This window comes from Tachyglossus aculeatus, chromosome 6 (assembly GCF_015852505.1).
Source record: "Tachyglossus aculeatus isolate mTacAcu1 chromosome 6, mTacAcu1.pri, whole genome shotgun sequence".
NCBI lineage: Eukaryota > Metazoa > Chordata > Mammalia > Monotremata > Tachyglossidae > Tachyglossus > Tachyglossus aculeatus.
In genome coordinates, this window is record NC_052071.1 from 36804910 (window position 1) to 36819374 (window position 14465).

Here is a 14465-nt window from a genome sequence, read left to right on the forward strand (position 1 = left end):
ATGGGGAGGGGGCTCAGTGTGGGAAGGATTCTTGGAGGAGGTGAGCCCTCAGTAGGGCTTTGAAGGGAGGAAGAGGGCTAGTTCGGCGGATGTGCGGAGGGGAGGGGGAGGGCGTGGGCCGGGGGTCGACGGTGGGACAGGCGAGACACGGTAAGCGCTCAATAAATACGACTGAATGAACGAAAGGGCTGGTTGTTTGGTACACAACCCATCCCAACCCATTTGGTACTGCATCAGCCTTCTCTCTGATCTCCCATCCTCGTGTCTCTTCCCACTTCAATCCATACTTCATGCTGCTGCCCGGATTATCTTTGTCCAGAAACGCTCTGGGCATATTACTCCCCTCCTCAAAAATCTCCAGTGGCTACCAATCAATCTGCGCATCAGGCAGAAACTCCTAACCCTGGGCTTCAAGGCTGTCCATCCCCTCGCCCCCTCCTACCTCACCTCCCTTCTCTCCTTCTCCAACCCAGCCCGCCCCCTCCGCTCCTCTGCCGCTCATCTCCTCACCATTAGGCCTCGTTCTCGCCTGTCCCACCATCGACCCCCGGCCCACGTCCTCCCCCAGGCCCGGAATGGCCTCCCTCTGCCCATCCGCCAAGCTCGCTCTCTTCCTCCCTTCAAGGCCCTACTGAGAGCTCACCTTCTCCAGGAGGCCTTCCCAGACTGAGCCCCTTCCTTCCTCTCCCCCTCGTCCCCCTCTCCATCCCCCCATCTTACCTCCTTCCCTTCCCCACAGCACCTGTATATATGTATATATGTTTGTACATATTTATTACTCTATTTATTTATTTATTTTACTTGTACATATCTATTCTATTTATTTTATTTTGTTAGTATGTTTGGTTTTGTTCTCTGTCTCCCCCTTTTAGACTGTGAGCCCACTGTTGGATAGGGACTGTCTCCATATGTTGCCAATTTGTACTTCCCAAGCGCTTAGTACAGTGCTCTGCACACAGTAAGCGCTCAATAAATACGATTGATGATGATGATGATCCCGGGTCCTCCACGGCCCGAGCCCAACAGTCAAAAGAGCCAAGCAAGGTCTGGCCTACTCAAGCCAACCGATCAATGAATAGTATTTCATTTCAGAGAAGCGGAGTGGAAAGACAACGGGCCTAGGAGTCAGAGGACCTGGGTTCTAATTCTGACTCCACCCTATATGCATAGCCCCTCGTTTTTCCAAAAACTGTTGATGCCGCCCCTATTAGTAGCTAAGTGGCCTTTGACAGTGGCAGTGCAGTGTGATCCTGTCTCAGGGTGGCAGAACTCAACGATAAATTAAAATCACACTTCAAATTAAAATGGAGTGGAACATTTAGCTTCCTTTCTCTCCTCCCGCGACTCGGTCATTCTGAGGAAGCCGGAGGTCGGCCTCCCACACCCAACCGCGTTTAGTTACAGTTGGTCTCGGAGATGGCCCGAGAAACAGCGTGGCTTGGTGGAAATAGCACAGGCTAGGGACTCAGAGGACGTGGGTTCTAATCCCGGCTCGGCCACTTGTCTGCTGTGTGACCTTGGGCAAGCCGCTTAACTTCTCTGTGCCTCAGTTGCCTCACCTGTAAATTGGGGATTAAGACTGTGAGCCCCACGTGGGAAAACCTTGTATCTACCCCAGTGCTTAGAATGGTGCTTGAACATAGTAGATGCTTAACAAATACCATCATTATTATTGTTATTATTAATCCATTAAGTCCCACGGGACCTTAACCGCTGAGATTGAGTCCCTCCCAGGCAGGGTTCTGAGTCAGTCAGTCAGTCAAATTTATTGAGCACTTACTGTGTGCAAAGCAACGTACTAAGCGTTTGGGAGAGTACACTATACCAATAAACAGACACATTTCTTGCCCACGAGTTTACAGTCTAGAGGGGAGACAGACATGAATGTGTCAACTGTCTCTGAGCTGCATGAAGTAACAGTGCTGCATGACTCTCTCTCTGCCTCACAGCACTTATGTATATATGTATACAGCTATAATTATATTTATTTATATTAATGCCCGTTCACTTGTTTTGATGTATATATAGAAAATTCTATTTATTTAAATTGATGCCCGTTTGTTTTGATGTCTGTCTCCCCCCTTCTAGACTGTAAGCCCGGTGTGGCAGGGATTGTCTCTCTTTATTGCTGAATTGTACTTTCCAAGCGCTGTGCACACAGTGAAAGCTCAATAAATACGACTGAATGAATGAATGCTGTAAGAACCCCCGGGGTTCTGATCAATCAACCGTATTTATTAAGCGCTTACTGTGGGCAGGGCACTGTGCTAAGTGACTAGGAGAGTACGACACAACAGTATAACATTCCCTGCCCAAAATGAGCTTACAGTCTGGAGGGGGAGATAGATATTAATATAAATAAGTTACTGACATGTACAAAAGTGCTTTGGGGCTGGGGGAAAGGGGCAGGCGGGATGGTGAATGAAGGGAGCAAGTCGGGGTGACGTAGAAGGGAGTGGGAAAAGAGGGAATGAGGGCTTAGACAGGGAAGGCTTCTCGGAGGAGATGTGCCTTCAAAAAGGTTTTGAAGGTGGGGAGAATAACTGTGAACAGTACTTTCCAAGAGCTTAGTAAAGTGCTCTGCACACAGTAAGCGCTCAATAAATACGACAGAGTGAATGAATCACTGAATGAATGAGTGGGCAAGGTGAAAACGCTTTACAGCAGAGGGTGAGGAGTTTGATTTGGAGGTGGATGGGCATGACTAAATTGGGCTAGAGCACTTCAAGAGTCTGGAATAATAATAATAACAATAATGATGGCATTTATTAAGCGCTTACTACGTGCAAAGCACTGTTCTAAGCGCTGGGGAGGTTCCAAGGTGATCAGGTTGACCCACGGGGGGCTCACAGTCTTCATCCCCATTTGACAGATGAGGGAACTGAGGGACAGAGAAGTTAAGTGACTTGCCCAAAGTCACCCAGCTGACAAGTGGCAGGGTAGGGATTCGAACCCATGACCTCTGACTCCAAAGCCCGGGCTTTTGCCACTGAGCCACGCTGCTTCTGGCTTGGGGGCACCTCTGGCCTCAAATGAGAGCTGGGAACACGTGTCCTGCCACTGCTGTCCTCTCCCTGGCATTAGGCTGGCACTCAATAACGGCCACTGATGGATGGATACTGGATCACTTCGCGCCAACCTAATTATCTTAATCTCCATCCACTGACCTGGGTTTCCAGTTACTCATGGAAACCCAGACCCCCAGGGGACTGTCCCGCAAGGGACAGGGGACTGATCCTTTCGGCGCCTGAATTTTCCTACCTGAGCTTTTCCCCCTAATCTGTCGTTTCCCCGGAGGTCTAAGCACCTCAGTTGTTCCCTCATCCGTTCAAACTCTCGGCCTCCTTCAAAGTTTCAATTCCAAACAAGACCCCCATGCCCTCCCGTGGCCGGCAAAGACCACCCCCTTTCTTACTTCTTGGTGAGACTCTCAGTCCCAGCCCGCCTGCAGCTTACCTGAAGTTGTTTCCTGCCGCTGGTACACCTGACACTGCCTTTCCTTGCAATGAAGGCAATTCCTTTGGAGGCTGCCTGGAGTCCTGGAGAGCCACAGCTCGTCCCTAGGCAGTTCTGCGGGCTCCTTCAGGAGGATTAGTCCTAGGTCAGCTACTGCTGGCCCTTCCCAGGATTGGGGGTTAAAACTGGGATGCAGGCAAACTTGGCTTCCCTGCAAGCTGCTTCTTGGGCCAGGACCTCCCATAACCTCCAGACGCGGGGACTTCCTGAGAAACGGGAAAGAGAAACATACTCCATAACTCCTTGTCTCCCTTTCCAACCCCTCTCCTTTTCTCAGAGATCTCTCCCCATTCCATTCGCCACCCACCAGGGTTATTGATGGGAGGCGGGGGTTCGGTGGACTACTGGGCTAGCAGGAAAAGGGGAGTGGGGAAACCCTAGGCCCGACTAGACGCCTCCCAAGAATCGGTTCTGTCTCACTTACGTCTTCAGCAGGCAGCTGGTGGCGGTCAGGATCCACCAGCGGCCGAGGCTGATTCCCTGGCAGGTCCCAGCCACTGTCACCAGCCACGGAAACTCTCTGGTACCTTGGGACTTCCGCGGGGCAGGCCGTCTCGGCCGTTGCTCGTGGGCGCTGTAGACTGTAAAGGCTATAGGGAGGAGGCAAACAAAGCATTAACACTTCTCTTATTTGAGTCTTCACTGGCGGTGGGGTGGGGAGAGGTGGCCCTCCGATTAGGGCCTTTCCCAGCCTTCCACTGTCCCCTGCTTCCCTTCCCCTCCACCTCGTCCACAGCGGCCGCCACCTCCGCTCCCCCTCACGGGACTTTTCCCGAGAGTCTCCCATCCGACCCCCACAGACGTGCTGTAGCTCTGGGTTCACAGAGGAAAAGCAAGAGGCCTTTCCCTTCGGTTCCCCAGGAGGAAGGGAAAACAGAGGCGGATTCCCCCGTTTCCCAGCCACTCTGTGACTTACAGCCACCGCAACAGAACACCAACCACAGAAGATGGCAGAGGCAAGGGAGGGGTCTCATCCTTGCTCAGGTGGCAGGCAAGGAAGGGCGCAACAAGTCATCGTAGGATGGTGGGCCACTCTGGGATAACGGGAGACCTCAGCTCAGAAGAGCTTCTGCGTTCCTACGGGTCTCCAGGAATGTCTGATGTCACTGAGGCAACAGTGAGGTCACTCCCACCTCTGTTCTGAGGATGTCTCCCAGGACAACCCGCAGCTGGAGATCGGGATTGAAAACTCAAGAAGGTCCGACTAACAGCGAAGTGGTTTAAACAGCGTCCAGTATTTTATTTTTAAACTTTAAGATCTTTAAAAGTTTCCCCGTGATCCCACATTTTTATTCTTCAGCTTGGAAATCTTGTGATTTTCCCCAAGTTCCCACGTTTTACTCCGAGCTCTTGTAATTTTCCATCGGTCGGGGTCCTAAGGTTAGCTGGTGCCCGCTCCAGTTGGAATCTCCCCACATCCTCGGTCTTGGTGTCCTAGTTCTGGCTTCTGGATTTCTCCTTTTTCAGATTTCTGCTTTCACGGCTAGACAGCTGGCTCTCCTTCCTCGAAGGCTGACTGCTTTTGGAGAAGGATCGAATGAAGGATCCGATCTTGCTGGGCTTCTTACTGAGGTGATCTGGGAGGTGGGGCAGGCCCACGGGCAAGAGGGAAGAGAAGGAAAAAAAAGGAGGGGAGAGAAAGAGAGAGAGACACCCAGTAAGCAATCCAATCTGTGTTTCTGTATTTTTTCCTTAACAAGAGCTTTTTCCTCTATATCTTAATAAACACCCTATTGGCCCTTATCATCAGAGCCTAATGCATCATTATTATTATTAATCCAGACCCCAGAGGAAGCAAAACAGCTGGCAGCCAGGGGTAGGGGAGGATGAAAGGAGGCCAAAGATACTCTGAACACACTAGGAGCATCCTCCGTATTTTTGGTGTTTCCATCTGTCCCATTCCTAGAAATGTTCTGGACTCTGGGACAGACAGAATGAACTCCGGGGACAAAAGTCCTAGGAACACTCAGGACTCCCACGCCCTCCTCCCTCCCTCTCCTCCTTCCCACTGTCTGCCTGGATTGGAAACTCGGGGACACGGGCTAAATGGGGAACAAAGCTCTCTGCTAGGGCCGAGCATCAGCACTGAAATCCCTCCTCAAGGGGGTAAAAATCTCAGGAACAGCCTGGGGCCTCTGGACTACGCATCATACCAGATTTAGAGTGGCAGAGGCATCAGTTCCTTAGGGGAGATAATAGTCACTGGATTTCTAGCACCACTCAGAAAGAAAGTATTACGGGAACCGAGAACAATCACCAAAAGTTTCAACAGAAATTTGGCTCCCTTACCTGAACTTTTTGTCGATTTGCTCTTCCCTGATTTGTGAGAGCTCCTGAAAAATAAATATACCAAATGACATCAGGTAAAATGACTTCTTTCTAGCAATATTATGGCATTCCCATCAGATTTAAAGACCAAGGGTTCCTGAGCCAGGAACACTTGCATAGAACAGGAAGCCCACGCCTGGAGATCCCTCTGGTTCAGGAGAGGGCAAGGTAAGGATTAAGCAACTCTGCCTTTTAAATATACATTCTACCTCAGCAGGAATTTACGGAAGGTCTTGGGGATCATGTATCCATCATCATCTCTTTCACTCAGAGTTTCGAGTAGGAAAAGGCCAGGTTGGAAAAACCAGGCTGTGCCCTTAAGTCAATTATAGGATCCGTCCGTTATCATTCCAAGAGAAAAGAAAGAACAACATTAGCCAGCTTTGCCTAGCCTAAAGGAGTACTCTTTTGACCCTGGAAGTCACCTTCTCTGGTTTTTTTAGTCGGCAGCAGCTCCATGCCTGAGAGCTACTAAAGGAGGCACTTTCGGGCAACCAGAAATGGATTTTCTCCAGGTAAGCTTTAGGAAGGAATTTATCTCGAAGGACTTTGGGGCTCAAGGCAGAAGGGACAGCATGTATTCTCAGGCATCACTTCCTGATAAGCGCTTAGTACCGTGTTCAGCTTTTCCCTCTTCACTGGAATCCTTCGGGATTCACGATGAGCAGAGAACAACAAAATCAGCAGTACGGAACTGCCCTACTTTTCGGAAGTCTTTCTGTTCCTAAAACGTGCTCTCTCCAATTGGGAAATGGTCTTTCCCAGTCGGAGGAATATTTTTCACCAAGTATTTGACCCTTTAATCCCACTTAGGTCACTTACTTAGACTCCTTGGAGGAGGGATCGCGGCTCGTGCTCTTGTGGGCCGAGGGACTGTGGCTGCTGCTCTTGTGGGCCGAGGGACTGTGGCTGCTGCTCTTGCGGGCCGAGGGGCTACGGCTGCTACCCTTGTGGGCCGAGGGGCTACGGCTGCTGCCCTTGTGGGAAGAGGTGTTGCGGCTGGCCTCTCGGCTCTGGCTCCGTTTCGAACGAGAGGAAGACTTCTGGCTTAATTTCCCCTCACTCGTCCTGGAGGATTTTTGACTGGCTTCCTTCTGACCCTTGGGGCCCTGGCTGTAGACAGCGGATTGTTCGTCGCTTCTGAACCTCTGGCTAAGATGGGGGGAGCGTTTCTGGCTTCCATCCCTTTCACTCATGTAGCCGTCACTCTTCAAAGATGACACTATGGGTCTCTCCCTCTCTCTCGCAGACCCTTGGCTCTTCAAGGATGAAGGACTCTTGATTGCTCCATCCTCCTCCAGGCTATACACATCACTCCGCTGGAGCTCAGAGGACTTCTCATATCGCAGTGTTTCACCCATACCCCTCCCTGGACTACCCAGCAGACTTGAGGATGGCTCGGCCCACGTTTCCTGCCTCGGCTTCCCAGCTTTTCCCGCCTTCGGGCTGCTCAGGGTAGGGCTCTTTTGTAGTGTGGTAGGACGCTTCTGGCTTGGCTCTTCGAACGGCTGATGCAGGGAACCTTCCTCTCCAGCCATGCTGGGAGCATCTGAGCTTACTACATCTAGTTCATGCACCTCTTCCCTGCGGGTGGCCTCTGGGAACATGTGGAGGCTCCTGAGGCTCACCCTATCCTCATTCCCTGGTCCATAGCTTAAATCATCCTGCGAATCGAACAAGGGCTGGGGAGGAAAGAGCAACAAAAAAAGCAAGGGACCGTTAGTTCAAATGACGGCAAAGATGCCCCCCTCCCACCCAGCTCCATCCTTTTTCTGTAGCCTCTTGGCACAAGAACTACCACTCGCTTGTTCCTAAGATGACCCAAAATGGTGGGCAACACAGAAAATTGAGACGTGCACCCAGAACTTTGGACCCCTTCCCACCCAGAAACAATCAATGGTATTTATCGAGTGCTTACTGTGTGCGGAGCACTGTACTAAGTGCTTGGGAGAGTCCAATACAAAAAAGAGTTGGTCGATGCGTTCCCTGCCCACAATGAGCGGAACAAAGTAGCAGATATCCCTTCTCTGAGCTAAGGGGAGCATCCCATGGGAATTCCTTCTCTGAGGAAGATGAGTGGCCCTCGCCCCTACTGACTGCCCTGTGCCTTTGGCAAAGAAGAGAAAAATCACAAGAGCCTATCAGTTGTCCCTTTGCCAAGGCTGCCAATTTAAGGCGCAGAGAATGTTCTTGGTGGTGATCCAATTCACCCTCCAATTCACCCCACACCCCACTCTCACTCTACCTGGCTTCGTTGTCTCACCTCTATAATCTCCTCATTCCTCTTTTCCTCCGTGGTAAGCATGGGCACTTCAATAGTATCTCCGACTGGGCCGCCCTGGGTGCTGCTATACACCTCCAGGGGAGGTCTCAAGAGGTAAATAAGCTTCACCCAGTAGGCAAAGAGGTCTTCCCGGGCATCAGAAGGGGGGCACAGCTGCAGGTAGAAGGACCGACCGCTGGCAAGCTTCAGACGGAGTTGCTGCTTATCACTGTCATGGATGGAGATCTTCACAAACTTTAATGGAAGCAGTCTGCAAGGAGCACCCGGGGGGAAAAGAAAAAGGCCGTCTCACCGATCAGCTGGGAACCCTTCCTTGGCCTATCACGTCTTAAGGAAGTCAGATGCAAGTGGGTACAGAAGCTGTTTTTCTCCTCTGCCTTAAAGGCATTCCCCTACTTCTAGGATCAATTTGGGAGTCAGATCTTTTCTTCCTAGGGAAGAGGACAATCAGTGCCACATGAAATGCAGTTTAAGGGTGGAAATACCCAGTCTATTTGAACGTGGTCTACGTACTTTCAACTTCTCACACCCTCAAGCCATCAGAGAAAACACATTCTGCTCCTATTAAGCAGGGGAACCAGTGTCCTAAGGGCAAATGGGGTGTCTAGACCCCCCCACATCATTCATTCCCCAGGAACCCCCAGAAAAGAGCACCCCACCGGAAAGCACGGCATGGCAAAATAGGTGGCTACATATGGCTGAAGGAGGGCACAGGAGAAAGAAGAGCACTGTTTCTTGTGCTCGTTGCTTTGACATAAGATTGGTAGGGGGATAAAGAGGAAGGTGAGTGAGATGATTCATTGCCTGGTGAGCTCCAGGGTCTTTGCAGACTTGCGATGCTTGAAGCGGCTAGGGGGGGTGCTGATCATCTGAGGTTACGATGGGCCGGGCCAGGAGCATGACATTCGGCAAAGGAAGAACGGGACTGGTGGAGGCGATGCCCACCGTCACCATGCGAACACGGTTGTGCACGTCAATTACTTCCCCCCTCTTGCTGATCTGCAGCCGGGACAGGGAAAGAGAAGTACCCGGAGATCACAAATCACCCACATTCCATGGCTCAGCCGTTCCCTGACCTCTTGACCGGATGCCTCTACGGCCTTTTCCCCTTATGGCTCAAGACTAGAACACCCTATTTGGGGGCAGGAAGAGAGGAGGTGCAATTACAAAGCCTTTAGCTCCCCTGAGAATCCTAATCTCTACATCCCCTGTCCACACTACTTCTTCGGCCATTCCAATTTCAGCTCCCTAGAAGGGAGGCTCTGAGCTTAAAACCGGTCTACAGTCTTTTGCTCTCTTTAAAATTGACATTTTTCCACTAAGTTTCTCACCCACCCCTTCACTTTTTTATGCCTTCACTCTTGATCCTTCCACAACCGATTTTTCTCTCCTCCCCTGCTACCCACTGAATATTTACTCCGTCTTACTCTGCAAGCCTTTCACCTCGCGGACCATTTAATAATAATAATTTTCTCTCCAGGACAACCTTACTGACACATCGCTTGGCTTACCCCCTTTCCTTTAGGAGTCCCGGTAGTGGTAAAATGGTCATCTAGATTTTGCATTAGGTCTAGCCATGCCCAAGTCTGCCTTATTCACAAAGAGCTAGTCAGAACTCCATGACTCCTCTGGTTTGCTCAGATTTCTCTCTAAGGCTATCACGTGGCGCTAGCTTCCTGCCAACCTGTACTTCCCAAGCGCTTAGTACAGTGCTCTGCACACAAATACGGTTGAATGAATGAATGAATATCAGCGCACGGGTCTCCCAACAACCTCCCACTGCAGCAGAGTCAGGTGTGGATCCAGCCAGGTTACCTGAATAAAGGCACTTTCGAACATGGGGGCGTATTTGAAGGGATCGTATTCTCCTTGGTACAGTTGTCGCTGCAGCTCTCCCATGGAGGTGTTGAACATGCCTGTAGCCCGGCCGCTAGCCGCTGTGTAGTACGGCAGCATCGATTCATTGCTCATGGTTTTTTTTTCTTTTCTCTTCAAAGAAAACTGGAAAGGAGATGATGGTTACAATACCCACGGAGGTTGGACACTCCCTTGGGACCAGACTCCAAGAAGCGAGACACTGGTACCTTGAAGCTTTTCCAACCCTGGAAACTTTTCCTCGAATTATTGTTATTACTGTATTTGTGTAACAAGCACTGTTCTAAACGCCGAGTTAATCAGGTCAGATACAGCCCCTACCCCACATGGGGATCACAGTCTAAGCAGGGGGGAGAAAAGGCACTGACTCTCCATTTTACAGAGGAGGAAACTAAGGCCCAGGAGAGCTAAGTGACTTGCCCGAGGTCACACAGCAGACAACTGGCAGAGCTGGGATTAGAACCCAGGTCCCCAAACTCCAAGGCCATTCTGCTCCTCGAATGAGAGCGACTACTCACATAGAAACTCAGGAAGGCAAAAGAGAGTTCCAGTTTTTTTTTAATGGCGTTTATTAAGCGCTTCCTATGTGCAGGGCACTGTTCTAAGCACTGGGGAGGTTACAAGGTCAACAGGTTGTCCCCCGGGGGGCTCAGTCTTAATCCCCATTTTACAGATGAGGTAACTGAGGCACAGAGAAGTGAAGTGACTGGCCCAAAGTCACACGGCTGACAACCGGCGGAGCCGGGATTAGAACCCATGACCTCCGACTCCAAAGCCCGGGCTCTTCCCACTGAGCCACACTGCTCTGAGAGAAGAACGTAAATGTTACTGATCAGAACATCAAACGTCATACCATACTTCCACCAGGACGCTTGGAGGTTGTCTGGAAGGATCATTGTTTTCCTTGTCTTTCGCCCCAGTGGCCGAGGCTATATAATCTAACATCCCTATCTCTCCCTCTAGTTATAATAATGATGGTATTTGAGTGTCTAGTATGTGCCAAGCACTGTGCAAAGGACTCGGATAAGGTCAAATTTAACAGATCAGACGACTGTCCATTATGTTCCTTTCGGACACCACAACTCCCACCTGCAGTGTGAAGTACTTGATGGGCTATGGATGCAAAAGAAACGGTCAGAGACGTAACCTATTCTAGGAAATTTAGAGAAGGCGCTCTCAGCAAGAGGCAGTAAAGCAGAGGGAAGTTCACGGTGTAGGAAACAAGAGTGCTAGGGCAATTTTTAGGCATTTGCTCGTTTCCATGTTCCATGTGCTCGAATAACAGGTGATTTTTACTATCAATCAGATTTATTTGAGATCCTACAGCGTGCTGGGCACTGTACTAAACACTCAGAAGAGTACAATCGGATTAATAAATAAAATCCCTGCCCTCAAGGAACTCACAATCTAGTGGGAAATACAGATAATAAAATGTATTCCATAAAGGAGGAAGAAAAAGGGACATATACATGAGGTATCGCTTAACTAACAGGATTTGTACGGTATGTACTGGAGGTTATGAATGCTTAAGTGTTTACAGAAGCATAAAGGAGGAAGAAAGAAAAAGGGACATATACATGAGCTATTGCTTAACTAATAGGGTATGTACTGGAGGTTATGAATCCCAGCTCCGCCACTTGTCAGCTGGGTGACTTTGGGCAAGTCACTTCACTTCTCTGGGCCTCAGTCACCTCATCTGGAAAATGGGGATTAAGACTTGGAGCCCCCCGTGGGTCCACCTGATCACCTTGTAACCTCCCCATCGCTTAAAAGGGAAGCCACGTGGCTCAGTGGAAAGAGCCCGGGCTTTGTTGTCAGAGGTCATGGGTTCGAATCCCGGCTCCACCACTTGTCAGTTGGGTGACTTTGGGCAAGTCACTTCACTTCTCTGGGCCTCAGTCACCTCCTCTGTAAAATGGGGATGAAGACTGGGAGCCCCCCGTGGGCCCACCTGATCGCCCTGTAACCTCCCCAGCGCTTAAAAGAAGCAGCGTGACTCAGTGGAAAGAGCCCGGGCTTTGGAGTCGGAGCCATGGGTTCGAATCCCGACTCGACCAACAGTCAACTGGGTGACTTTGGGCAAGTCGCCTCACTTCTCTGGGCCTCGGCCAGCTCATCTGTAAAATGGGGATGAAGACTGTGAGCCCCCCGTGCCCCCCCTCATCACCTTGTAACCTCCCCATCGCTTAAAAGGGAAGCCGCGTGGCTCAGTGGAAAGAGCCCGGGCTTTGGAGTCGGAGCCATGGGTTCGAATCCCGACTCCACCAACAGTCAACTGGGTGACTTTGGGCAAGTCGCCTCACTTCTCCGGGCCTCAGCCACCTCATCTGTAAAATGGGGATGAAGACTGGGAGCCCCCCGCGGGCCCACCTCATCACCTTGTAACCTCCCCATCGCTTAAAAGGGAGGCAGCGTGGCTCAGTGGAAAGAGCCCGGGCTTTGGAGTCGGAGCCATGGGTTCGAATCCCGACTCCACCAAAGGTCAACTGGGTGACTTTGGGCAAGTTGCTTCACTTCTCTGGGCCTCGGCCACCTCCTCTGTAAAATGGGGATGAAGACTGGGAGCCCCCCGTGGGCCCACCTCATCACCTTGGAACCTCCCCAGCGCTTAGAACAGTGCTTTGCACATAGTAAGCGCTTAATAAAATGCCATCATTATTTATCATTATTATAATGAATGTCGCCCCTTCCTCCGTCCGCCTCGGCGTCCCCCTTGGCCCCTCACCTCAATGTCGGCTTCCCCCGGGCCGGACGGTCCCCCGCGCCTCGACTTCTTCGGCTCCTTCCCGGGTGTCGGTGTCGGCAGGCGGAGGAGGAGGAGGAGGAGGCCGTGTGCCTGTGTCCCCGGGTCCCCCCGGCCTTCTCCCCAGCCCCGCCAGGGCCCCCTGATTTTATGGCCGGCCCTCTGTGACCTGGGCGCCGCCGCCGGCCATTGTTCCCCCTCCTCGCCTCAGCGCGGCCCGCAGACACACCCCCCTCTGTGCCCGACGCGGGGCCCGCCCGCCATTGAGGGACGCCCTCCCTGCCGACGGAGTGCGCGTGCGCGTGCGCGCCTTGGACGGCTGGTAGGCACGAGGCCGCCCCTCCCGCCCTAGGGGGCGCGCATGCGCGCCCTGCCCTTCCACGAGCAAGAGGCGCGAGGCCGCCCTTTGCGCCCTGCGGGGCGCGCGTGCGCACTCTGCCCTTCCACAGGCGTGAGGCCGCCCTTTTCACCTTCTGGGGGCGCGCGTGCGCACTCTGCCCTTCCACAGGCGCGAGGCCGCCCTTGTCGCCTTCTGGGGGCGCGCGTGCGTCCCATGCCCTTACACGGGCGGGAGGCCGCCCTTTTCGCCTTTTGGGGGCGCGCGTGCGCACTCTGCCCTTGTCGCCTTCTGGGGGCGCGCGTGCGCACTCTGCCCTTCCACGGGCGCGAGGCCGCCCTTTTCGCCCTGTGGGGCGCGCATGCGCATTCTGCCCTTCCACGGGCGCGAGGCCGCCCTTTTCGCCTTCTGGGGGCGCGCGTGCGCCCTATGCCCTTCCACAGGCGCGAGGCCGCCCTTTTCGCCCTGTGGGGCACGCGTGCGCACTCTGCCCTTCCACAGGAGCGAGGCCACCCTTTTCGCCTTCGGGGGCCACACGTGCGCACTCTGCCCTTCCACAGGCGCGAGGCCGCCCTTTTCGCCCTGTGGGGCGCGCGTGCGCACTCTGCCCTTCCACAGGCGCGAGGCCGCCCTTTTCGCCTTCTGGGGGCGCGCGTGCGTCCTATGCCCTTACACGGGCGGGAGGCCGCCCTTTTCGCCTTCTGGGGGCACGCGTGCGCACTCTGTCCTTACACGGGCAACAGGCGCGAGGCCTCCCTTTTCGCCCTGTGGGGGCGAGCGTGCGCACTCTGCCCTTCCACGGGTGCGAGGCCGCCCTTTTAGCCCTGTGGGGCGCGCATGCGCACTCTGCCCTTACACGGGCGGGAGGCCGCCCTTTTCGCCTTCTGGGGGCGCGCATGCGTCCTATGCCCTTACACGGGCGCGAGGCCGCCCTTTTCGCCTTCTGGGGGAGCGCGTGCGCACTCTGCCCTTCTACAGGCGCGAGGCCGCCCTTGTCGCCTTCTGGGGGCGCGCGTGCGCACTCTGACCTTCCACGGGCGCGAGGCCGCCCTTTTCGCCTTCTGGGGGCGCGCGTGCGCACTCTGCCCTCCTACAGGCGCGAGGCCGCCCTTTTCGCCTTCTGGGGGCGCGCGTGCGTCCCATGCCCTTACACGGGCGGGAGGCCGCCCTTTTCGCCTTCTGGGGGCGCGCGTGCGCACTCTGCCCTTCCACAGAAGCAAGGCCGCCCTTTTCGCCTTCTGGGGGCGCGCATGCGTCCTATGCCCTTACACGGGCGCGAGGCCGCCCTTTTCGCCTTCTGGGGGAGCGCGTGCGCACTCTGCCCTTCCACAGAAGCGAGGCCGCCCTTTTCGCCTTCTGGGGGCGCGCGTGCGCACTCTGCC

General features: G+C 53.3%; 2 protein-coding genes across 2 annotated transcripts in view; both read right to left on the minus strand.

Moving 5' to 3' along the window:
- The window catches only part of LOC119930118 (protein Wnt-7b-like), a 50426-nt gene extending 45839 nt beyond the window's left edge, over positions 1-4587 (minus strand). The window contains exons 1-3 of the mRNA XM_038748606.1: positions 4433-4587; positions 3941-4106; positions 3457-3722 (exon numbers count right to left, since the gene is read on the minus strand). Of these exons, the coding sequence (XP_038604534.1) occupies positions 3457-3722; positions 3941-4106; positions 4433-4490 (490 nt within the window). The 5' untranslated portion in view covers positions 4491-4587. The remainder of the gene's footprint in view (positions 1-3456; positions 3723-3940; positions 4107-4432) is intronic.
- A 125-nt stretch (positions 4588-4712) lies between these two features.
- LOC119929863 (protein FAM71A-like) lies at positions 4713-12826 on the minus strand. The gene is given in 8 exon segments (XM_038748201.1): positions 4713-5093; positions 5806-5849; positions 6667-7526; positions 8108-8378; positions 8933-8985; positions 8987-9127; positions 9944-10129; positions 12729-12826. Coding segments are annotated over 7 exon segments (1668 nt in total). The 5' UTR covers positions 10100-10129; positions 12729-12826; the 3' UTR covers positions 4713-4950.
- Between the last annotated feature and the right edge of the window lie 1639 nt (positions 12827-14465).